Source organism: Ammospiza caudacuta, chromosome 1, assembly GCF_027887145.1.
Source record: "Ammospiza caudacuta isolate bAmmCau1 chromosome 1, bAmmCau1.pri, whole genome shotgun sequence".
In the NCBI taxonomy this organism is placed as follows: domain Eukaryota; kingdom Metazoa; phylum Chordata; class Aves; order Passeriformes; family Passerellidae; genus Ammospiza; species Ammospiza caudacuta.
The window spans coordinates 56,951,741-56,977,362 of record NC_080593.1 but is presented as its reverse complement, the minus strand read 5'-3'; the positions used below and the strand labels follow the sequence as shown (position 1 = coordinate 56,977,362).

At 39.8% G+C, this 25,622-nt stretch overlaps 2 protein-coding genes across 2 annotated transcripts; both read right to left on the bottom strand.

Moving 5' to 3' along the window:
• Positions 1–1,572: 1,572 nt before the first annotated feature.
• IGFBP1 (insulin like growth factor binding protein 1) lies at positions 1,573–7,404 on the bottom strand. The gene is given in 5 exon segments (XM_058817704.1): positions 1,573–2,322; positions 3,471–3,596; positions 5,132–5,310; positions 6,944–7,364; positions 7,366–7,404. Coding segments are annotated over 5 exon segments (885 nt in total). The 5' UTR covers positions 7,393–7,404; the 3' UTR covers positions 1,573–2,190.
• Positions 7,405–21,154: 13,750 nt separating this feature from the next.
• CCDC201 (coiled-coil domain containing 201) lies at positions 21,155–24,474 on the bottom strand. Its single transcript, XM_058819402.1, has 3 exons — positions 24,443–24,474; positions 22,171–22,739; positions 21,155–21,293 (listed from the first exon to the last, which is right to left on the bottom strand). The coding sequence occupies exons 2-3, from the start codon at positions 22,717–22,719 to the stop codon at positions 21,207–21,209; spliced, it is 636 nt and encodes a 211-aa protein (XP_058675385.1). The 5' UTR covers positions 22,720–22,739; positions 24,443–24,474; the 3' UTR covers positions 21,155–21,206.
• Positions 24,475–25,622: the final 1,148 nt, after the last annotated feature.

Sequence of the window (25,622 nt, the reverse complement as noted above, 5' to 3'; positions counted from 1 at the left end):
TATAGCTAGGATGGGAACTTTCCACCCTGCAATACGTCTGAAGTAGTTGTCCACTGGATTGCTATTCTGCAAATAGACTATTACTACATAAACTTTTAATGTTTCCCCTATATGTATAATAATCCCAACAAAAAGAATCAATTTCTGCTCTTTAGAGATAAACCTTTACACAAGGTCTGTGGTAAGAGCAGTCAGAGTACTTTTAAGAGTGTGCTGTAACTGTGACACTATGATTTCCCCTCCTTTCTTCACCATTTTCACTTGGCAATGCCATTACAATTGTTCCATGCTGAGTACACTCCCTGAAAAGAACTCCAAAACTTGCTACTTCTTCGTTATTTTGATACAGAGACTGCCAAGCATTTGGACATAGTGAATGTGGTGCAGTGGTGTAACACAGTTTTAGCCAGGTTTCACAGCAGCTCATCACAGGGCTGTTAGACATTAGTTAGTTACAATACCAATACCATCGACTGCTTTTTTGCAGTGCTTTCCTTGGGAAGATCTCAAAAGACTTCACAAAGGAGGTCAGTACTATATCCACACTTTTACACCTAGAGCGGTTTAATAGACCCTTATTGGATTGGCAGACACTGTCATGCAGATACAACACAGTCAGCAAGTGCAATGTCTGAAGCCACAGAAACGTGACAGGGAGAGCAGAGATCACGCTTTCACTTTGCAGTCTCAACAAGCAGCTTCCCTCTCCCATTTAAAACTCAGTTTGTGCCAACAAATGGCAGGAGAATTTTAGGCTTTCACTTCTGCCAGACTCTTAGAAAATGTTATCGCTATCCTCCCCAGCTGTTTTCATAGGAAGGGCTGGTGCATACTGTTTTCACCTGTGTGACTTGCTTAGTCCCACACCCATTTCGCCATGGACAAAATCAACTTGAAGCCAGAATGGAAGTCACTTGCATTCTCTTGTTTTCTGCAATCACTAAGTCAAAGGAACATGTAGGGGAGGAAAATGGACTCTACCCCAAGCCAGGAGCATCCTCTTCTCTGCTTTCAGAAAAAAGTGTGAGGCTGTTTTTATCCCAGCCTCCTTTTTATAACTTCTGATTTATGTGCAGGAAATGGCTCTTTCTAGTCTTGATGTTATCTTGTAAATGTAGTAATACTGCTGCCTTGGGCATTTGAGTGGAGAAAGGCATTCAAATTTCCTCTCTAGAAAATCTTTTAATAACTTCCCTTGGAGGCAGCTGTTTTGCCCAAGACAGAGGCTTGCATGGCACAGCTGGGACTGGAGAGGAAAGGACTAGGGCAATGGGGCAGGGAGACCAAAAGAAGGAAACTCATTGAATGTAAAAGGAGCATGGCATGCAAGAGGCAGATTTGCAAGACTTTTGCCTGTTTTCCTGCTGAGGTCAGACTGTTGAAGGGAAACAAGCAGAAAACAAGAGACAAGGGCAGAGCAGAAGACTTTTAATAGCTCAAGCTCATTTTAAATAATATTGTCAACATTGTGAACGACTTACATTGTCAAAGGTGGTGCAGAATATCATATTGTGTTTTGCCATTTATCCAGTGCATATGTTTAAAAAATATACAAATACTGTCCCATCAGGAGCTTCGGTATATAATATTTATTTTTTAAGAAACAGACTGGCATTGAAACAGAGGTGCAAAAGTAACATAATATGTTCACAAAACATGTTTTAAATAAGTTTCTAAGCATGTTTTCTACTGAAATCTAGTTTTAAAAATTCAGTTTTACATCTATAAATATGTAGTATAAAAATGCAAGTTTACAAGCCATTTTTTCCAATAGCTATGCCATTTGAATGCTTAAGTTGCAGCATTCTTCCAACATTTAAGCACAATAATATTAAGTATTTAAATATAAAGTTATGAAGTGTTTGAGAATATAAATTAGTAACAACACATAGAGACAAAAATACATGCAGTGCGAAATAAATAATTCATCAGCTTTACATATGAGAGTACATATAATATAATACAAACCAAATATACAAGATTATAGGATTTGATCTTGAAGTAGCTCACATTTGTCACTTAAACATGTAGGCAATCTCAGGACAGTAAAAATGTTAGTTTATGGGGTTACTCATACACTCAAAATCAGGTGCACAAGACTACCTTAGTGAAATGGCTCCTGACTGGAATGGTTCCTGACTATAACAGGCCCCAGAGAAACCTTGGTGTGAAAAACCTCGGGGTTTAGTTTTACTCTTGTGAGCTGAGATACTGTTGGCATTCTGGGTCTCCTTTAATTGCTGGAGATCCGGGAATTCTTCTGCCGTTTTTTGGATAGACACACCAGCATTCAGCAGACTCTCCATTCAGCAAAGTTTCACACTAGAATAGTATTAGCAAAAAAAAAAGACCAAACACAATAAGTAACTGTAAGATTACCTGTGAGGTACTGCCAGTAGAGGCGATGGACACAATTAGGAACAGAAGATGGGGACCTGCCATGCATAGTCTTGTTTTGAATGCAGTGGTCTGCAGAGCCTCTAAACAACACACTCGGTTAGGGAACCAAGACCTAAGCTCAGCTATCACAAGAGCAACTTCAGATTTAAAACTGTCCAGCCCTTGGTGAACAGCAGCAAACAAAAGCAGTATCTCCCAGCGCCAGTGTGAGAAATGAAGGATGGCAGAATATACAATCTCATAGGGTGAGAGCAGTGATTGAATGTTCTGTCTCTTCACACAAGAAGACAAAAAAGGTGATGTGTTTTGGGTTTTTTTTCTTGAGGAGGGGCTTAAATCGGTTTCTGTTCGTGCTTGATTAGATCCCAGGTCACAGTGTTTGTGAGTCACACCGTGATGCTATGCCCAAAACCAAGGAGTCCTGGTGACACACAATTATGCAGACCTACTAAATTTGTGTGCATGACCTGTGGTTACAGGGTGTGGCTTGAGGTTTGGAGCTTTAGTTAGTTTTGCAGATTACTCTCACTGTAACTTGCAAAACATTTTTTTGAGGGTATAATGGAAATGAGCAAATAACCTAATCCACAGGCAGCACAAATCAGTATTTTTGTTAGGCTTTCAGAAGGTTAATTTTTGTCTAAAGAGTTTTTTTTTTCCACTGCCTGTGCAGGTTTTCTGCTGCCTGTGAGCTGAGAGCCCTCTTTTTACATAGTGATTATTGTATATTCAATGGGTTTTTGCAGGTAGTTTGGCAGATCTTATGAATTAATGCCAACTGAATGAATGCTAACAAATCAGGTACATGGGAGCAGATAGGGTTAAAATATTTTGGAAAAGGCTTTGAGTACACCTGTTTTGTGAAGGGAGAAGACTTTTGCCTCTATTGCTGACAGCCACTAGCATGCAGCTCACCTTGAAGAGAAGGACAAACCATCTGCTCTAAGTATCCCTGTTTTCACAACCTGCTGCAAACTTGTGAGTTTGGGAGCAGAGGGCTGTGAAAGGGTTGGCTATATCAGGCTAGTCACAGCACTGCTGTGAGCAGAGAGAGGGGAAAAGGCACGCACCTGTTTGCTGTGGTAAAATCCATTCTTGTTGCAGTTGGGCAAGTAAAATTTGTAAATCTCCCCTCTGCTTCTCTGAGCCTTCACCAGTTTATACAGGGATCTGTAAAGCTCCTTCTGACAAGGACTCTGCAAGAATACCAGGATAGTGAATACCAAAATCACAAGTACATCAGCTAAATAAAAGGTGATTAGAATATAGACAGTAAAAAGCTGAAAATACTTATTAGGCAAAAAGTCTACACTGGACTGTTTTGCATGTAGTTTTTCTTTTTTTCAGTAGAAGCACGCCCAGAAAACTCTGGTGTTGCATTCAGACCTTTGTTTTTATTCTTTGAGGTTTTTTCTGTTCTATAAACATGGAGATTTTAGTCCTTAAATTGCCACTCAAGAAAGTTTAACCTGTACTAAGTAAACACATTACTGCTTAGAGGATACAATCTCTCCTCTTACAGGGAGGTGGAAGTTAGAAGACGGGTACATGAGATTGGTCACGTTTTCCAGGTTGCCATGGCTCGTGCTGTGTTGATATATGGAAGATAGGTACGAGACATACAGAGATGGTGCAAGAACAAACATCTGAACGTTTTTTATCTTTTGTACAGGACAGAACCGTTACCAAAGCAACATGGAGCCATTCTATAGCTCTGGGACCAAACCCCGAAGTTCTTGGAAGTGGGAATGAAGAACTGTTTGCAATATTCACTGTTTTCACAATTTGCTGGCACTCTTTTTCAAAGTCACAATTTCTGTACATCAATAGTGCCTAACACATTTGAATCAGTACAAGAAAGGAAAAGTAATTGAATAAATATTTCTACTTCTGAGTGAAACCATAAACTCTGCTTTTGCAAAACATCCCATGTTAGCCCCTCATATAAGCTGTCATATTCCAGTCTGTGGGTTTATCTGTGGCTCAGGGTGAGAAAAGCAGAAGCCCTAAAAATCAGAATTGCCGCTAACAGCACACGTACATATTTAAACTCAATCAATGATTAAGTCCTGTTCTGGATATAGAATGAGGCTTCCTGAGGTAGGGTGGTGATTAGTATATGTTTTCTTTTTCTTTTCCATTTTGTCAGTGACCATTACGAACCAAAGCTTCTGTGCTGCCCAACTAACCCAGCTCCATAATGCAGGGGTGTGGCTGCTGCCTGGGACCTGTCTAACCGTGGTTCTCTGGTGCTCTCAAGCGGAACACAAACCTGCTTGCAAAGGCCGTGCATTCTCATTACCCAGTAGGATTTTGCAGTGTCGAGCCCCACTTTAATTGTTGAGGTTTTTTTCTTTCTACATGAATACACTTAATAGTGTTTCCTTGTGGTCAGAGTGAATCACATCATTTTGTTTTGCATTGATGTTTCATCAATAACTTCATAGGACTCCCTTTTATTTTGCTGTGTGTTGGACCAGTGAAAAATGCCTTTTCTTAACTAAAACTAAAAAGGAGTCCAAGAATTTAATATAGGTTCTTGCAAATTAAGGGGGCAGGTTATAATCTGATTGTAAATATGGTGAAACATTCAGCCTCTGCATGAAGTCTGTTTAGGACATACCTGATGCACACATGTTATTATGGCTCCAGACATTTTGTCATTTTGTCTCCAGACATTTTGCAAGGCTCTACTGAAATGGTCTCTAAAAGTTTTACAAAGAAAACCCACCTGCTCTTTCCATTTCTTGAGTTCAGATATTCTCTTTGCTTTCATGTTTTCATACGCAGTGATGGAATTCCAGGGAATTGATTTATCCTGGCCTATGGGAAACATCAACTGATAGTTCAGCAGCTGATCCTGTGTTATTTCAGTGCTTTCCAGAGGCATATCATCAGGTTCTATAGAATCTAGAAGTGATGATATTAAAGTAAACATCTTCAGTGAAATTTGTCACTTATTTCTCAAAGTTTAAAAAGGTGAAAAGAAAAATCAACCAAAAGAAAAGTAATATCTAAGACATCCATTACAGTAGATCCTGTAGGAATAAATTACATGTGCAGCATGGCAAATTATACTTAGATTATAAATTCATAGAAGGGTTCAGCAGCTATTCTCTAACAAGTTGGTTATTTTATGATCCTTCAAAATTACTTGAATCCCAAAGATGAAGTTGCAGCCCATCTGTTAGAAGCGAAAAAAACCTTCTCAACTACAGTGGGTTGTAGAAACTTGGCTAAATGAGAAAAAATTTATGTTAAACTTGTATTGAATTTAGATTTTTGTCAGCGTGATGTACTTCTGGTTTTATTCATGAAAGGAAATGGTCAAGACTCATCCCATGGTATCCTGTACTGTGCTCTTGCCTCATAAATAAGAAAAGGTAGCAATTCACAGGGGCCAGAAGTAGCTCCTGCTGACCTGCAGTAGACCAAATAGCAAAGAACCGGCAGAAAATATTTGTTTCTGCCTGATCATGGCCTTCATACCAGTGCCTAAATCAGCATGTGTGAACTCTTCCACTGAAAGCAAGAGAAGCTCTTTGAAATTGCTGGTGATTCATCATAGGATAAAATTTTTATGTATCTAAATTACTTGCTGGATCAAGGCTGTAAACAGGCAATAGATTGAAAATGTTCAAGAAAAAATGAAGGTGAGAAATTGAGGAAGCAAGGAAAGGAAGAAAGAAAGTAAGGGAGGAATGAAGCTAGCAAACTCTGGAAAAATCAAATCAAATATAATGCAGGTAGATTAAATACTCAATTTGGTCACTGTTCTCTGCCTTCCCCACCCCTTAAACTACAAGAGAAACTCCACTTACTTCTACTAATGGCTATTGTTATTTTGAGTCAATGATGATTATTTTTGTAATGCTACCGAGTTACACTAATAACTACTTCATAGACATAGCAGTAGTGATTATGAAAATAATAATAATAACAACAATCATCATTATAATAATAATAATAAATTGAAAAATACTAAAATAACACTGAAGAAGTTCCTGCCCATCATAGAGTCTAAGATGCTTGAGATGCCTTTTTGCCTCAAGATAATTTGGCTAGCACTCCATTGCTCAAGGTACATTTTATTCCCAGGCACAAAGCCTTTTCATTCTCTGTCATGACTTTTACAGATAGACATAACCAAAGCCTATAAAACATTTGTCCTACTCCAGCTACTGTCTGCTACTAAAGAAAAATTGTCTGCAGCCTCCCAGATACTTTATTGTAGTTATTCTTCATTGTTCCATCATTATGCTTTAGGGTTTTCATGTTTTCAGATTGTAGGGTACTAGCCTGTTGCGAACATCTTAGGTACGGCACCAGGATGCATCTCAGCTGGAACAGGTCAGAGCACGTTTCCCTGGAAAGTGCATTCCAGCCTCCCTATATTTCAGACGCCTCCCTAACTTCGCTCATTATTCCCAGCTTCTGGCTCCCCTAGCCCGCGTCGCGCCTGCCAATTCCTCCGGCCGCCCTCGGCGAGGGCCGTGCCCGCAGCTCCCGACCGGGCCCGTGAGGGGACGCGATGGCGCGGTACCTGCCCGCTCTTCTGTACGCATCTCTCCGGCCTCGCTGGCGGGCAAGCACGTCCCGTGCCCCTGGATGAGGGCGAAGAGCGGCCGGGACTCCCCTGCAGGGATGCGGCAGCGGAGTCCCAGGCGGCAGCGGGCGGTGTAGACCCCACAGGGCTGCCCCGGCCCGAGAGCGCAGATCTGACAGCAGCCGCAGCCCGGCTGCCGAGCAGCCTCCGGGCAGTCGGGCGGGACGGGCGGGCACAGAGCGAGCCTCTCCGGGGTGCAGGGGGCGCAGAGCACGGGCTGCGCGCCGCGGGCGAGGCGGGCGGCCTGCAGCAGCAGCAGCGCCCGGAGCAGCAGCGCGCGGAGCCAGCCGCGGCACAGCGCGCACTGCGGGCCACTCATGCCGCTGAGCAGGGGCCGGGCGAGGGCAGCTGGGCGGCCTGGAGAGCAGGAGGCACCTCACGTACATTCGGCTTGCCCGGGCCACTTACACATTTATGCTTTGCCTGAGTACTAATCTTTAACCCCGAGTTAATTATTATCTGAACAGGGGGGCCAGAGAAGCGTCGTTTCACTGGCCGTTCAAGTCCCTGGCCGCTGTTCCCCTCCCTTTTCACTTTCCTCTTTTATCTATTTTCTTTCCTCCAGACATGCAGGAATGCTTTTATTCCCTCACTCCCACCTCTTTGCCCCAACACAGTTAACGAGGAAAAATGTGGTGGGGGCTGGAGAGAGAATTGGCAGAAGGGAATGGATAAGTGGGGGCTATCCCCTCCCTTTTTGCTTGTTGCAAATGTCTCCTGTTCTTGACTTTTCATAAAAATGTAAATGTTCAAAAAACAAGGGGGAGGGGTGGGGGGAGGAGGGAAATCCCATTGAAACTGAAGCAACTGAATTCATATTTCCACAGCAGCAAATGCAACAAACCCTTGTTTAATCTTCGTCATGTGGCTGCAGGTTAGGAGTACACTGACATACCGAAGAGGAGGCCTCAAGGGTAATAAAGCCATCAGGATCTTGTAACTACTGCACATACGCACGTAGGACTCCTTGCATTAACCTCTGGGGGTGGCTGTGCAGCTGAAGCAGGATCTCGTGTGCCTGGGCTCAGTTTTGCTCCTGGGGCGAGAGAAGGATCAGTCCCCAAAACATGCACTTCAGGGAAACCAGTATTTTGTCAAACAGTTAAAAATAAACTAGATACCTGCTTTTCTGTCTGTCCTTTTAACTCTCTCCATCTCCTCATGTACCACCTAGGGGAGGTGTAGGTGGGAAATCTTTCCTTTTCTGCTTTGCCTGCAACAGTTGTCACTCTAGTAAAAGTACTCATACTTCACTGTGCTGAACAGATTATTTTATCCTGGTATTCACAGTATGTACCAAGCTTGAAATAGCACATTCCACTGCAAAGTAATGTAATGCACCATGATTTTTTATTCACTTGAATTTTTTTTTTTTTTACATTTATTTATCTTGTTTTGTAAACACATCATTTATGTGAAAGAAAGTGAAGAACTGCAGAGCATGTTTAATATTGTTATTCACCCTGTTCTTCAGTATTGATGACAAAGGTTTTATTGATAATGTAGTGATCTCTTACCCCTCTATACTCATAAGTTAGTTCTCAAAAGAATTCTCATTGATTACAGACTTGAAACATTTTCACTTAATTACTTTTTTTAAAAATTCAAATACTTTCAGGCATCTCTATCTCTATACACTAAAATTGATACTCATTAGTATTTTAAAGTACTTTAAAGAAACCTAATTTTACAGATTTTAAAATAATTCTCTGGACTTCACATGTTTGACTAGGAGTAAATTTTGGCTAAAAATGTAGAGAACAACAATTGCAATTAGACTTTTCAAACTATTTTCCCGCTTTTATTGCTACTTTTTCTTGTGCATCTGTCTTGGAAAACTATGACTCTCTTACCATTCACAATGAAGTGAAAAATATACAGGAATGTGTCTATTTCCTCTCCCAAAGAGAAAAAGGAAACAAGGCAAAACAGTCTCTTTCATGAAGAAACATGAAAATAAACCCTAAAAGATGAATGGAAAGTAGACCAAGCTGTAAAATGACAAAGACCCAAAGAACTCATATGCATTTGTATATGTGTATGTGTGTATTCATCAATTTATCTATGGATTTTGCTGCTTAGACAGCTTTTTATGAACTGAATTGAGGATCATTGACTGACTGCTTAACGTAAGCTACTGGCCTCTGAAATTATTGTACTCCAGCCTGCCACTGTCCTGACTGCAGTTTTTCTGTCTAAAAAAACCGAGGTGAACTGAGAGTAAACAGCTTTAAATGATATAAGTGAAATGATTTTTTAAAAGGATTTTTTAACTCACCACCATCATTTTAAGTAACGAGATAAAGACACAATGCAAGAGGAGCATGCTTGTCTGATGTACAGGTCTACTTAAAAAAACTACCATAAGTTTCAAAAAAAATCTCATTCTTCCCATGCACCATCATGTTTTCAGGTCTTCGGCACATTTTCCCATGCTGTCAGGCAGCTGGCAGTATCTGAACTGCTCAGGCAATTCCTAAGAACTTGTAGCCTTTAACAAGTCAGATTTTTTTTCAGTGTGCCCAGTAAGAGAAATGAAAGATAAACAACACTCCTCTCCACCAAGTGAAAAGTATTTTTGAAAGTGTTTTTGGTCTGTTTCCTTCATGGTTCCAGGTGCACTTGAAATCACAGCCCAGCCCTTTTTTTCACTTGCTATCTTTTGTGAAATCAAATTGAGGAAACCTAAAAATCTGCCGAAGCATTTTGTGAGATGTTCTTCTGTACAAAAGGTAGACTCATAAAAATCAGTCCCTTCATATTCTATTTATGTAAGGAACATATCTTAGAACAGGTTATAACTTAGGACAGTATCAATCAACTAGACAATGCTTTCATTTAGGCCATGGGACATCAATGAAGTGAAAGTAGTGTTTATGTTTATGTAGACTCTGATGTAATACTACAACTCATCTACCAATCTCCATCTCTGACCCTGACATTTCTTTAAAGAACACAAGTAGATAAGAGCCAGGAGGTGAAAAACAGTAATGATGTAAAGTTGTGTTTACTGAAGACTTTTGATGGTAATTTTTAGGTTTTCCAACTGTTGACTCCTAACTTGAACCACTTGTCAAAAGACACCACATGAATCTCAGGCAAGGTTTACTTTTTCTGCTAGATTTTCCTGTTGGTTTCTCAATAATTCTTAGTCAATGACTTCACTTTGAATGATAAATAAAGTTTGGGATTTTTTAAATTATTTTTCTTTAAAGTCATATGGAGTGACTCATTCCATATGTAAAGTTCTATATACATTTGGGTACAAGTAATTTTTATTCACCAATTACCAAAAATTCAAGTAACTTGCCAAATAATTTCCTACTGAGACTGCTTATCTGGATATGTTTTAAAAAACCCCAACTAAACAGTGGAATATCCTCATTATCTTTTTTTAGGTAAGAAACTAATTCTAAATTTTAAGTATAGTATCTGTAGTGGTTTTGGTTTGCTAATTTGAGATTTCTTGGCTAATGTGCTAATTAGTGTGGGTTCAGTCCTGGCCAATTATTAATACACTCACTAGAATGTACTTACTTATTTCTTGCTGTGAGATAGGATTAGGAGAGAGGCAAAGCAGGCTCAAAACTTTAAAAGAGTGTAAAGAAAAAATTATTAACAATAACTAAAAGAAAGAGTAATAAGAATCAGAACACAACCTTCAGAACACTTCTCCCCCTATAAACATTTCTTTCCCGCTGATAATGTAAAGAAACAAAACCTAAAATTTCCAGTCAGTTTACCACCTCTAGAATGGTCTTTCTTCAGTTCACATAGGGAGAGAAGTCCCTCTTGTTCTTGTCATAGAGACTTCTCCACAAGAAAACAGTTCTTTCATGGCTTTCAATTTCCACTAATAACAACCACATGGGGAAATCTGCAATTGTGAAATCCCTCCTATTTTCACAGCATCTCCCACAGCTGTGTTTATGGGCCATGCCAACTTATGGGGTACAGTTTTAAAGATGAGTTGTTTAAAAGCAAAGGTCAATCTCTGAAACCATCTTCATCTCTAGGAACAGAGATCTCTTCCTGGGGGCACAGGATCTTCATCACTCTTCTCTGTTCAAACTTCTAGTAGGACTACAGATACTTTAACATCTGTTTACTTTAGTATGGGGGCCTTTGCTTAGTAATTACAATTTGAAGACTTTCATCTCCCCAAACCTTCATGCATTACAGGGAGAAAAAGAGTCCTACTCCATAGCTTTATAAGAGGAGTTCAGCCTAAAAGTAAAGGCTCATCCCTCCTATCAGGGACTTGACTTTTTCTTCACCTCAGTGTTTTCATGTTGTTTATTTACGTGTCTACACTTCTGACATGTTCTCTCACTTGCGGGAGGATTGAAGCACTGCAAGAGTCAATATCTTGCCTGGGGCCCGTAGAGGGCCACGTGGCCCCGGATGGACTCGTTAGCTTGTGGCGGGAATGCGGCTTGAGGGGGGCAGCAGCCAGGGTGTCAGCGGGCAGCACGGTAGGGCTGCAGCAGCCAGGGTCTCAGCGGGCAGGGCTGTAGCAGCCAGGGTGTCAGCGGGCAGCACGGCAGGGCTGTAGCAGCCAGGGTGTCAGCGGGCAGCACGGCAGGGCTGAACAGCCAGGGTCTCAGCGGGCAGGGCTGCAGCAGCCAGGGTGTCAGCGGGCAGCACGGCAGGGCTGATGGCCTCTCCTCTGCCCCTGCCCAGCAGCCAATGCGGGGGTCCTGAGGGCGTCCTGCGGCAGGGGCCGCTGGGCCTGGCTCGGCCTGGCCGTGATAGGGGCCCGGCTGGCTTTAACTCTTTGCCTGTCGGAAGGGGAAAAAAAAGAGTTCCTGGGTTTCTTTCGTCTTTAACATGTGTTTTTCACAGAAGCGTGTATAGCTTTCCAATGGTTTAACAGATTATCAGTTCTCAAAACCAGCTACTGATTGGTTTCCTGTCAGACAGAAGAAACTGCTAAGTCTCTCCCAAAACATCACTTCTGTGATGCAAAACTAACACAAAACCACTATGATGCACACACACACATACCACAGACAAATGGCATCAAGCATATGAAGAGAAACAGCTATGATACAAATATAAAACCCCTAGTTACTAATCTGAATTTATTACATATAAAAGAATGCTTTATTTCAGCTGTGTGGGTTGTTATCAGGAATTCCAGTAAATTGATTTTGCTTAGATTCTTGATGAATAATTTGATTCACACATGTTTTGATTATTGTCACTTTATTGCAATGACATATAAGCCATTTGGTCTTATTTATCTATTTTGGGTAAATATGACTTTTAGAATGAAATTCTGCATGCAGAGAAGGACATGTTCCAAGTTTTTGTTGCACTAACTTTTATAAGCAGACTGACTTTTGCTATTTTGCCTCAGCAATTAATTTGGCTAAAATATGGGAAATAGCTTATAAATACCTAAAACTAAAACTAGAAACTCTAGTGAGAGGTTGTCCCATGGCAAGTCTAGCTAGGGAAGGCTTCTATGGATTTTCTGCATTAAATCATGGGTCATGAAAAAAGAGAAAAATGTAGTTTCTCTCTGTGGTGGCACCCAAAGTGTCTGGGCACTGAGTAAAACACCTTGTTTGCAATGATGTGCATACATAGACCAGCCAGAAAACTATTTTCTACAAACAGTTGCACTCATCTGTCAAGAGAGGTTAAAGTCCTTTAGTCATCCTACCACAGGTCAGCTACTTTCTCAGTTTGCCTAGCTGGAAAAATAGTACAGAAACATTTTGACTTACTGTGGTATGACAAAGCTGAAAGTGTATTACAGAGTATGAGTTCCTGTGTGGACAGTTAATATTAAAAAAACGCCTTCTGCTATAGTCAGCATTACTAAACCCAGGTAGGGGTGTTTCTGTGACCAGCCATGGAAATAAAGGCTTTTCAGTGCCTACTACAGTGAGCTATAGCTTAGAAGGGACTTTCAAAAATGTAAATTACCCCTTTAGCACTGGCTCCAGACATCTAAACCAGGGTAAGCTGTTTAAATATCTTTGTATTTTTCAGCCACTGTGTCTTTCCAGGCCCAAACCAGAAAAGAACCCCACTAACCATACAGTATGCCCTTTACTGCAGTCCCTGAAGGCTGTAGGTGCTGATAGAGTGAGACTCCAGCCCTCACCACCATAAGGTTTACTTGCTGAAGTTGTTGCTACCTTATGCCAACGAAAGAAAAGGCAAATTCCCCAGAGGTTTACTCTTAAAACAATTTAAACATAATAGTGTTTTCAAATATATATTCAAGCATCTCATGTGAGGTTTGAAGAATAAGACTACCACTTACTTTAATGTCTGGGTCTGTCACACAGGTTAAATACCAGGATTCACATGAAACTCCCGTTTCTCCCTGAAATAATACATGGCTTTCCAGGCACAAGCATTTCTACATGTAATGGGGAGAAAAGTAGACAGTACTGATAGAGAAAAGGGAGATCCAGACCCAGACCAGGGCCATCATAGTCACAGCCAGTTGCACCACTTAGAGGGAAAGTGCCTGGAGGACAACAGCCAGCAGTAATTAATGTGTATTGTTTTCTACCTTATCAAGTGCAACAGTGGATATTCTCTTTGACAGTAGATAGACTGGATATTGAAAGAAACTTACTGCTAACCCAAAACTGGAGGAGGCCTTGATGTTTCAAATTCCTGATCTTTTCTTCTGAGGTTTTATGGAGACTTTTAACCTCTGTGAATATATTTGGCTCTTAGTACTTAAATCTTAAGTGTCATTCTTTGATATTTTCATATTTAAAAAATGCTAATGAAAATAGGAAAAGTCATAGGACCCAGACCAGAGTAAGCCAAGGGGTCCCTTTTTTCTGGTCAACTGTCCCTTGAAGTAGGAGGCCAAAACTGGTGACAAACATGCCAGAATTGTGCTTGCTAAAGGAACAGGGTCTTGCCTGCAGGCAGAGCAGAAGACAGTAGCCTGGAATTCTTAACAAGGGAGCACACAGAGTGATAAATGCTGTTAAGATAGGAGGACACATTTCTCTCTATCAATTAAAATTGTTTTTCACTTTTTGGCTATTCAATTCTGGTTCTTACAAAAATAACACAGTTTCCCAGCTGCTTTTGTCAGGAAATCTGTCCTTGCCTTTTGCCCTTGGGCATTTCTGATTTCAGCAGGAATATGATGATGATGATGATGATGATGATGATGATGATGATTATTATTAATAATAATAATTGGTAGTAGTAGTAGTAGTAGTCGTAGTCGTAGTAGTAGTAGTAGTAGTAGTAGTAGTAGTAGAGTAATATCAAAAGTACTTTTTTCAGGTTTCAGAGCCTCTACTGTTCCCTCAGATGTCATGAGACAGGACTCTGGGACTTCAGTCAGGTCTGGAGAGCCTGAGGCTTGCACAGATTGCTGAAATCAGGTAAGCCACTACTGGGAATCAGGTTTGCCTAAGCATTAGTTCTGATAGTGTTGGATTTCACACTGGCCAAATGCCAGGCGCCCATTCCCCCTCTCATGCCACAGCTGGGCAGAAGAGAGCAAAAATTAAAGAAGGGCTCATGAGTTAAGGACCAGGAGAAAACGCTCCAAGGGCAAAACAGGCTCAGCTTAGAGGTATAAAGTGAATTTATTACTAACAAAATCAGAGAAGGATGATAAGAAGTAAAATAAGTCTTAAAACCACCTTTTCTTTCCCCCACCCCTCCCTCCTTCCCACTGAGAACGCAGGAAGACAGGAGGTGGGGTTTTGGTCAGTTCGTCCCATGAGATCTTCCTCTGCTCAGGGAGAAGGGTCTTTCTCCTGTGAGACTGTGGGGTCCCTCTTACAGGAGACAGTTCCCCAAGAACTTCTCCAGCGTGGGTCTGCTCTCATGAGAAGCAGCCTACCGCACCTGCTGCAACATGAGTCCCTCCCACAGGCAAACACTCTTCCCAAAATGCTGTGGCATGGGTTCCTTCCTTTTAATGTAATTTTCTACAAATTCATGTAGAATACATTTCCCCTATGAGCTGATATTTTTCTCAGAGATAACTGTCTTGTGAAAAAACCTGTTTTACAGACTTATTAAGTGTATGCAAAAAAAGCATATAACCTGATATTTTAAAATATCAAGTTCAAGACTTATTTTCCTTTAACTCACTGATTTTGCATTCTGAGAAACTATACTAGCCAGCAGACCTTTCTGGTGTCATGAATCTGCTAAAGTGTTTTTGCTTCTCTTATTCGTCTCTTCTCCAAATGTAATCATCATAGACTTTTCATTTTGCTGGTCTTACACAAAGAATTTGCTCTGTGACTTGTTTTCTTTTATCAATTTTTGTCATCTCCCAGCTGTGGCTAAAAAATGTTCTACTGAATGTACTAGTAAAGGTCAGGATGCACTGTTGATTTGTATGCTTGTATCATAACCTTTGTGGTATAATTGCCAATCCTACAGCCTTAGTGAACTTTTTCTCAGCTACCCTGAGGTATTCAGAATGCCATACAGCACTTCTTTCTCCACTATTCCAGTTCCACCCCTTCTTTCTTCTTTATAGCACAGTTACAATTATAACACATATCAACAGTTCATTTACAACATATGTTTTGTAAATATTTTTTTTATTGTAATTGCAAGCCTTCCATCTTATTGCAATGTCTTCCCTCTCACAGCTTCCTACTATTGCTGAGCTATGGTTTGTGCAGGTTTTGTGGGTTTGTGTGATGTTTTTCTTCTAGAAGAGTAACACATGCTAAAGCATCCATGACCTTTGCATGAATATTTTTCACACAACACCAATTTGATTTAAGTGCATGACATAAAATGCGATTAATTGTTTGTGCTCTCTTGGCTGCCTACTTTGAAACCCATTTCACCTGGACATCTTGTAAGTGCTTTTTTTGGATCCAGCTCCTCTCCGAGTAAATTTGTCAGCAATCCTGCACATACTTTCTTTCCCATATTTGAGTTTGCATCAGCTTTCCATACTGTAGAATTGAATTATTCTATTTCTATGAAGAGAGTCTTCATTTTCCTCTCTTAGAGGTGTGAGATATTTCTTTTCCCCTATCATTGCTGGCACCTCCTCTTTAGGAGAAGATGTAAGCTTTAGGAGGATTATAGTATCTGCTTGTGGAAGAAGGTCAAAGGACAAACCTGCAATGACATGAAGAGATGATAGCAGAAGACAGTTACAGTAGGAGATGTAGAGCTAGGAAAGGCCAAAAGTATGAAGTGGACAACAACAAAAAGGATCAATATGGCAGCAACAGTAAGAAGCAGAAGAAATATGAAGGATATTTTTCCCCCTTTCTTCTTTCCATTTCTGCTATAAAAATGAAGAAAAACAGGGGGAAAAAACCACAAAGAAATCCACAAACAAATAAAACATCACAGATGCAGGATAGTGAGTGACAGAACAGTGATGCTAGTTCAATCTTTATTTTTAATAAACACTTAGGCAACATGGAACTACTTTGATAGGTAACACTTAAAAGCACTGACTTCAATAGTAAGGCTAGAAACGCTGCCTTACTGCTTTGTGATCCAGGACATTTGGTTTCAAGCTCCTATCTCACATGAGAAGGGGATTTGAAATGCAATCTGTACTTCTAGAGTTTTGTACTGTGGGCTGCTATTGAAATCAGATAAATAGAACTCCTCTCTCACTGCTGTCTGCTACGCATCTTCATGCACATGTACCATGTCATGATGGAGGGGTTGGGCTGCTGCATGTGCTGCAAAGCCACATGTATGAGTATACCCAGGAGACTGGCAAATGTCAAGCTCTACAGGATTCACATGCCTGTTGGGACTGGCTGCACTGCTAAGCACCATTTAATTGCATAGAAGCTTTAGGTAGCTATGTAGTGGTAGAAAGCCTGAGCAAGGTTTGGGCAGGGTGAGGGTGAGCAGCTCAGGTCCGCATCCTTAAAGAAATGGTAAGATCTCTGCCTAGTTCAAGTTTTTATCAATATTTGAAAATGTTACACAATTGCTTCTACTGCTCTAACTTTTCTAGGTGCTACTAGGCTCAGTGTTTGTTGATTTGTTTCTAGTAAGTTGGAAATATTGAGGAGGGAGCTGTTTTAGTAGGCATGGTGGAGTGCATCAACAGATGGAGCTAAGGGAGATCTGTGTGTTTGTATGTCTTATAGAACAAAACACAACCAAGTACAGGTCATTGACACTGTTGTATGATTTATTACTCAGGGTTTTGTCCATAACAGGAATGTAACTATGTTGTAACTTAGAGGAAAAAAAAAAAACAAACTCTTTTTATTTAAAAGTTTCCCACTTTTCCTAGTTATTTTAAAATTGTTCAGCTGTGATGAGCAAAGGAAGGACCTAGTTTCCATTTGTCTGCTACATAAATCTAAAATATGTCAAATACATATGCTAAACATTTTTCTCTTCAAACTGGCCTCCTACAGAAGCACTGCAGCTGGGCAGAGCACTCCCAGCACTGTCAACAAGAGTACTACCATTGCTTCAGTGGGAACAAGGCCGAGCTCATAAATCCTGGGTGAAGACATTTCTGTCTCTTCCCTCTGTTCTTGGTAATGTTTTTGTTCTTCTCCCTCTAACATCATGCTTAGTCACCATCAGCAGGTAGGTTGTGTAATATCAGGGACAAGTGTACTGAAAACAACTCCATAGGTCAAGGTCATAGCTTCACTCCAAAAGGAAAAATACTTCCCTTAAAGAACACTCTCAATGAGAAGGCTGTTCTGAACTTGCAATTGTGTCCATGTTGCATATGAAAGTCAGGACAACACCAAAGCTCAAGAGCATGTTGCAACTCTGATTCACATTCATTCATGCAGGAAAAGGGCTTTTTATTTTACAGAACAGGATGTCCTAGGGATTCTCTTCTCATAAGGATCTGGTGTCTGTAGCTGGTAACCTGTTTCAGCCTCAGCCAAAATCCATACTTAGGGTCTGTAATAATTAGGAAGACTTCTTTTTTAGGGGTGTTGGATTTTACAGCTCCCTTTAAGAATTTCTTTTTTTTTGCACTGCTATGATATTGTAATATAAATACTCATAAAGCAACTTCGTTCATGAAGAGAAGCACTAACCAAACAGTAATTTTGTCATTGTTTCCACTAGAGGATGAACATTAAAAAAGAGTGCATACTAGTGGTGCTCCTCCCAAAGTCTATTCCTTTCAAAGTATACATACATAGTATGACTGAGAACTAGCCCTATCATTTAAACTTAAAATTTTAATTCCAGTAGGTTTGTGAGTCTGCTGGAGAAATGAAAGGAAGTTCAAGCTCTGTAAACAAATACAGAAAAAGAACAGTTTGTTTGGTGGGGTTTTTAAAATTTTTTTTTCCCCTATGGACATTCTTACATGTGAACTATAGTTATAGCAGTATAGTTTTGTAAGTGCAATTTGATATATTTAGTTTCACATTTTCTAGTGAAACTAAATCCTGAATTTATAAATTAGACACAAATCTTTCTCTGAGAATACCATTCACTAAGGTCTGTACTATATAGGGCCGGTTGAAATTCCTTGGGATTGTTACATGCAATTAACCATTGATACTGTGGTTGCAGAATGTCAGACACGTGTTGGAAAATCCCTGAAGAACCAGTTGATTGTGTTGATATTCTCATTAAATTCTATAAGCGGTTTTATAACTTTTGCAAACTCATGAACCCTAAATTATTCTAAAACAAATATCGCATAGTCTTTTTTATTTATTTTTTTAACATTCTAGAGAGGAAATAGAAGTAGTTTGCAAAATCATGAGACCCCTTGGTTTTTTACATCTGTTTGCCTGATAGAGCTTGAAAACTTGGAAAGACCCAAAGTCAGTTCTGTGTTACCATTCGGTACAATTTGTTTTCCTCCACTGGGATTTTATTGGCACCAACTAGCTCCATGAACCTGACAGGGTGGCGCCCTTGCTCCCTGATAAACCTTCCCATCATTTACTGTGTTCTGAATTTCAGAAGTTTTGCATTACACTTGGAATGAAGCCAAAGATACCTGAGACATTAAATAGCCATATTCCCTGGATTAATCTTGCATTTAATGTAACTCAAAGCAGGATTTTGGAAGGAATTTTGCAGCAACTACACCCCTGGCCTCCTAAGGTCGGGAACTTGTCCCACACAACCTTTCCACTTGGCCTAACATCATGGAGGGCATCAACCTAAGTACACAAAGCCACTTTGGAGTGTGACAACAGAGTCTGAGTCTTGGCAGAAGACCAGTGTCAGATATCAGAGGGTATCAGATGGGCAAGGAATCTAACAGTGAGGAGCAGGCACTAAAGACAAAAGACATCAATGTCTTATAAGGAAGGAAAGAACTAGAGACCAGACTGGAGAAGACATTAAATGAAGACATTTGAAGACAGAGAAACTGGATGGACAGGAGCCAAGATTGACTTTGAGAGGCAACAGTGAGAAAGAAAAGCAGAAACAGTATCAAGACTTCCTGAGACTAGGATGACAAACCTGAAGAAGGAGCAACTGGAACTGACTATCTGGGAAGGTACAAATAAACAAGAGACAGAACTGGGTCATTTGGATTAAGCATTGGGTCATGCAGCCAGACTAATCTGTGCTTTTCCCAGGGGTAGAGGAGGGTTTCATGCAAACCTTGCACTTGCCTGATCTTAGTTCAGCCCCTGGCACAAATCACAGATACTGATGAAATGCCTGCAGGCTCAGGGGGAATAGCAGCACATCTGCAACCATGCCTATTTTATCTTAAAAACAGCTTGGAATCTACACCAGCCAGGAGCTCTCTGGTTGCCAGAGGAACCTGTGGAGGCCAGACAAGCAGCCAGGGTAACACACACAAACAAATTCCAGAACATTAACTAAACTTGAAACCAAGTGAGCGTTACTTGGCTCGTGAACTGAAGGACACCATCACCCTGGCTACACAGAAAACCAGGTCTGAGGATAAGGCTGTTCTCCTGAGAAACTCTGAAGAATTTCACTTCAAGAATCATTAGCAAAAACATCCTGATTCCTTTTAAATCCTGAGAGAGATTGTAAAACCACAACTCCACTCTTTCATTTTGGAGTGTAACACTGATGCTATCAATTGGCCTGTCTCATAATGTTGGCATGGGATATAATTCCCCTTCTATGCCACTTTGGATGTGAGATGCTACAAGTTACAGTTTGTGGAAAGGAAATGCAAAAGTATCCCTTGCGTCCATTCTTAACTGGCAGCTTCTTTAAATGGGACCTCTCCCCTTTGGGGTAGTTAGTGCGTGGAACAGCTGCAAAACCTGTATAAACCAGAAAAGTGCACATGCTACAGCCACACAAGTGCAGAAATAAGTCTAGGTGGGTGGTAAATCTGTTCTGGATTCCTGCTGCTGACACTCCATAGACAACTTAGAAATTTCTAAATACCTTTAGAAACTCTGCCTGTATAATCTAAAGATTAAATAACAGACAGCAGTAGAAATTAACATGAATGTTGTGCTTTTTGCATCAAATCTTGATTGATGCATCAGAAAGTTTCTTTGCGTTACATTATCATTTTGACAATACAGCTATCAGGTCAGACACCCTTCTTGACTTCCATGCAGCAGCTCCAGAGGGAAAAAAGCCAGAAACCCCATACTTCCTCAAAATTCACAGCCAAGGATTAAGTATCTCCAGTACAACAGTGAGTTGAATTTACGATCTAAGGCTGGGACAAACTGATTTTGAACCAAAACTTCAAAATAGGCAGTCATTAATTAGTAATCTCTAAAGAAGGCCTCCATCCTTGATGCCTCTCAGTATTTCCTCATCTCACCAGGTAGCAGCAAAAACATTCCAGATTGTATCAGCTTTGAAAGAGATTCTCCTTTGGCTAACTAGGATTACACTCTATGTGGCCACTAGGACTTTGTCTAGTGACTTCTTGTTAAGAAAGATAAATAACCCTGTAAGACTTAAATGCTACATGAAAGATTAAGGCCAGGGAGGGCTGTGGCAGGCTGAAGAATGATTCTTAAACATTAAGTTCTTTCCCCCTTCAATATTCTAGGCCTTTTATCCATTATAAATTAACATTAACTCTCCTGTAGAGACAGCCTCTTCCTAACTCTCATCTTAAATTATATCTGGCTACTCCAGGATTTAAGAGGAAAGAATGACAAAACAAATAAACAACAGCAAAAGATCCTTTTGGAAGGAAAGAGGAAGCCTAACAGGCACTATAACAGTGTGATTTATTGGAACTCGCCATTCCCACATGATGGATGTGACAGCACTTATCCCACATGTAACCCAATCAAGCTTCTTCAATTGTCAATTCATGTTTAGTTGCCTCCTCAATGTTTTTAAGTTGACGAAGCAGCCATTCTCTTTCTTTCTTTCTCTGTTACAGAAGAAAAAATATTGTTTAATCAAGCTAATCTATTCAGATACAACCTGCTTTCAAAAACAAACAACCTACACAAAGGACTTATGACCCAACTCAATTTTGGCTGGAGTTTTCCATTTGTTTTAAGCAAAGAAGCTTTAACTCTCAAAGCTGTCAAGTTTTCTTGACACACTCAAGAACAATATGATACAGAGAAAAAACCAAAGCAAAACAGAATTCGACAGCTTCACACTGACATGACAACCTCCAAATCTAACTCTGCAGCCTTCCTATCCTTTCTATGGGCTTTCCACAAGCCCTTAGCAAATAATTAGAGTTTCAGAAAATGGAGTTTTCTGAAACAGACAACCAACACCTGCAGAGCATCTGTTAATCTAAGCTTTTCCCAGAAAACCCTACATTAGTTAGAAGGACTTCTCACAAGATCCCATTTGGAATGACTGTCGTTCTTTTGGATTTAACAGAAAAAGGGGTAGATTAGTTGTTCCTTAAGTTTGATCTGACTTGCTAACATTAAGAAACTTTAGAATTTCAATTACTGATTTCTTACTATTCTTAAATATCCCTTAAAGAAAGATAGATTAAATAATATACTTTCCCACTTGGGTACACAATGAGTCATACCGGCTCACAAGCTGAAGCAAAAAATGCTAGTTTGGAAGTTTGCATGGCATGCTGACTGTGATTAGGAATGGTATCACAGAGTTTAACAGGTTATGATGCAATTCATAAACAGATGTCCTCACTGCTAAAGTTATGGAAATATTCCATTAGTAAACTATTCTCACTTTACTTGAAATAGCTGTATATATTCTGTGTTGGCAGAAGTTTGTGTAACTTAGCTATTGAATAACTAAATGAAAGTATTTACCTGAAGAGTTTTATTAATTTTCTTCTTTCTGGGTTTTGCTACTGGGGGGTCTTTTATCCCTGGTATTCCGGAAGCAAGACGTAAGGGTTCAGTCTTGGGAGTTACTGCAGCATCCATAAATGCTCTGGTGGTAGCTTGAGTTTCTATGTTTGGGACAATCTTGTGAGCTGGCTCTTGATTTGATTCATCAGAGGCCAACACAGTGGAAAGCCTCCTTCTAGAAAACACAAGCCGAGAGCTCTGGCTTTTCTCTTTATTTACTTCTTGCAAATCAAATGCTGTTGAAAGCGGTCTTGGGGAAATAGGAGGGATGTATACATCAGCACGTACTAATGTTACTTGAGATAATGATCTACTTAGATTTGATTTTGGCATTGGAGAGCCATAAACTCTCTTTGTGGCATCTTGGTCCTTGATTGACTGATTTGTCAGATCTAAAGAAGATGGAATTGTTCTTGAGAACACTGAGTCCACTGGGGTGCTGTGTTTCACCGTTCTCTTTTTCAGAGATCTTTTAACATTCAGAAAAGAATCATCTTCTTCTGACATCTTGAAGTCAGGTTTATTGCCTTAAGAAAATAAAAAGTTTGTTTCATTGTTCACACTGTAAAAGATGCAATGTAAGCTGCTTTTTAGCAGCAAGCTGTTAAATCAAATCTCAAGTGTTTCTATTTTTATGTCTATATTCTGTCTTTACATGGAATTGATCCTTTATATAGATCAGTGTTCAGGCATTTAGAAGAGCCATATTGAAAACAGAACATGAGAACACATCTGGTCACACATCCAACACTTACTACTCTTCTCTCAGCCTTCTGCATGAGGAGCTCCAAGTGTGCTAAAATTTTTAAAGATCTTTAATTAACTGCAACATCATTAAGATAGTGTTTCCTCCTTCCAGGTGGATAAATAATATACTTTTGGGGTTTCAGCTGCTAACACTGTATGCAGATGGCAGAAGGACTGCTGTTGTGTAGCAAGAAATCAAGTGCTCTAAAGAGATGGGCAGAGAATTTCTGGATTCACCAATTATCTCTTAATCAAACTGCTATTTTGTTTCTCTTAATTCCTTGAAAAGGGGCTCACAAACCTCTAATTCCCTTCTATTTACTTGACAGTTTTCTTACTTCAGCTGACCCTAAGTTTGATTCTAAAAAATATATGTTCTTTGCAAGTATATTTTCAACTGAATTTACAATGGCAAGCTTGCTTTTGCAAGTAGCATTATCCCTATCCATTTGCAAACCCCCAATAAAAAGAAACTCTGCTTCTTACACTTGCTGCTTCTTGGGCAGAAAAGCCCAAGATAAAGATATCTGATTTGAGATGTAGTTAAGATAAATATCTAAATCAAGTGAGCAGTTAAGTACTCCTAGTAATTGTTGTAATCTTTGCTTTCATTAGGTTGTTCAGATATTTCATGCAGATTGATTGCCCCATGTTCTAAGCTGTATGTAGATTGCAGCCTTGGAAGGGCAAAATAGGACTACCATGAAGCAGGGCACAAGAAGACAGGGAAGTATATTTGCTGAAGTAAAAGGTATTAGTTCTCCATTCTTCGTCAATGTTTTGCACCTATGTAGTGTCTAAGTTTTCTAGTAGAGTTTCACATCTACTTTGTGTTTCTAAACACACAGGCAGCAAGACATAGGGCGTTGATTCTTCAATACAGCAGAAGTCAGGTGTTTATTTGTTTTTGGTTGTTTTTATTTTCCCTCACAAAGAGGGAGGTGTACTCCATAATAATTTTTATTTGGATACTAATTTCTTCTCTCACTTTCTTAGAAGTGCTAGCTTGTGTGACATAGGCAGCACTCAGCCTACAGAGACTGCCTTTTTCCTTTTCTGTTTAGACAGATTGAGTTCCTTTAGTCTTTATCATAGAAGTATAGATGATTAAGCTTAGAAAGGGAATAAAGAGGATTCTACAGCCCAGCACTCCTCCCCAAACCTGTCCTCAGCTATGTATTTTAACACTTTCCCCTTCATCATTAAATAGTCAATTAAAAGCTATTTCTTTCTTAAAGTAGTTTTTAACAATTTTTGTCAACCAAAGTTTTTGTAGAAAACAGCAATGATTTTTTTTATTTCACATTTCTCTATCTTTTAGAAAGATAAATATGTCTAAGCAACAGGTTTTTCTGCTCCAAAACCACTATAGGTAAAAGAGAGAAGTCTATTAACAACAGAGAAATATAAACTATTTGAGAATATCAAAGTGTATACAGAGAATGCATTTTACAGGAAACTTGACAAAATATATCAAACTTACCAGACCTATCAGGTTCTAGCTGATATCTTCCTTCCTTCCTTTTTAAAGTAATCTAGCTTCAGCTGCTACTTCCCTGCTTATAAACCTGTTCATGCTGGCCATCCTTTGCTACAAACACCCCCTAATTAACACGTTTAGCATTTTTTGGGAGTATCAGCATTGCTTCTAAATGAATAAATAACTAAATAGAAATCTAGGATTAATTAATCATAGGAAAATGGGCTAGCCAACTTATCTATATGCTATATTTATTGGTATTTAATCTCTGCTGTATGCTGCTTATTTCAATCACAAAAATACTCTAGTGGTTAATTGGCTTCACATGGCTGTATAAGGCACATTGAGGATCTGCTGCAAGATGGGTGTATGTTGATGGAGTATATTGCTATCTTGATTTTATTTTCTCGCTGCTTTTCTTGTTCAAAAAATAAATGGGAAATTAATGTTAAAGCTGCCATGAAAAAGCTCTTATTTTAGGAAAATAGGAAGTAAGAATAAGCTGAAAATCTGTAAATTTCAGTGTGAATGTCATGGTGTTTGCAGCTAACAGCTAATGACAGCATTTTATCTTGAAGCATATGTTTTCAAAGTGTCACCTCTTAGATTAGAATTCCATTGGTTTGGAACGGTATGGTTTAGGTGGAGGACTGTAATTTTTATCAACTGAAAAGCAGCTGGACTACACCAGTCCTGAATTGCAAGTCAGCTCTGTGGTAGCTGACAGTAAACAGCTGTTATCACAATGCTGTAGAGCAAGAACAGGTGTGAGGGAGCATGTGCACAAATCGTGGGGTGGCCCCTTTTGACAAAGCACGACCTGTGGACCTTGAAGCTGATGAGACAGACCTAAATTCACGGTTTTATGTGGATGACCTGGGTTTGTAGAGTGCATCTAGCACAGACAGAGGGGCAAAAGCACTGATCTCACAGGAATTTGAACTTTTGGTTCCAGGCAGTCTGGGTATTTCAGACCTAATCATAAACCACTCTCTCTTGCCACATTAATAGTTTTACTATGAATAGAGAATTGGAGCTACCAGTTCAAAATTTAGAAGTAGCAGTCTGTCAGTATATGGATAAAGTTGCTAGGCTTAAGTTATGTGCCCCTCAGGAGCTGAAAGAGAGCTTGAGAAATGGAGGCACACTACAATCACATGGATTGCATGAGTAAATATCTTGG

What these genes read in the sequence shown, in the direction of transcription:
- CCDC201 (XM_058819402.1), bottom strand. Translation starts at nt 22,719, where the DNA reads ATGTCAGAAGAAGATGATTCTTTTCTGAATGTTAAAAGATCTCTGAAA. An exon ending in AAATTAATAAAACTCTTCAG is followed by an intron (nt 21,294 to 22,170) that starts GTAAATACTTTC and finishes CTTCTGTAACAG; the next exon opens with AGAAAGAAAGAAAGAGAATG.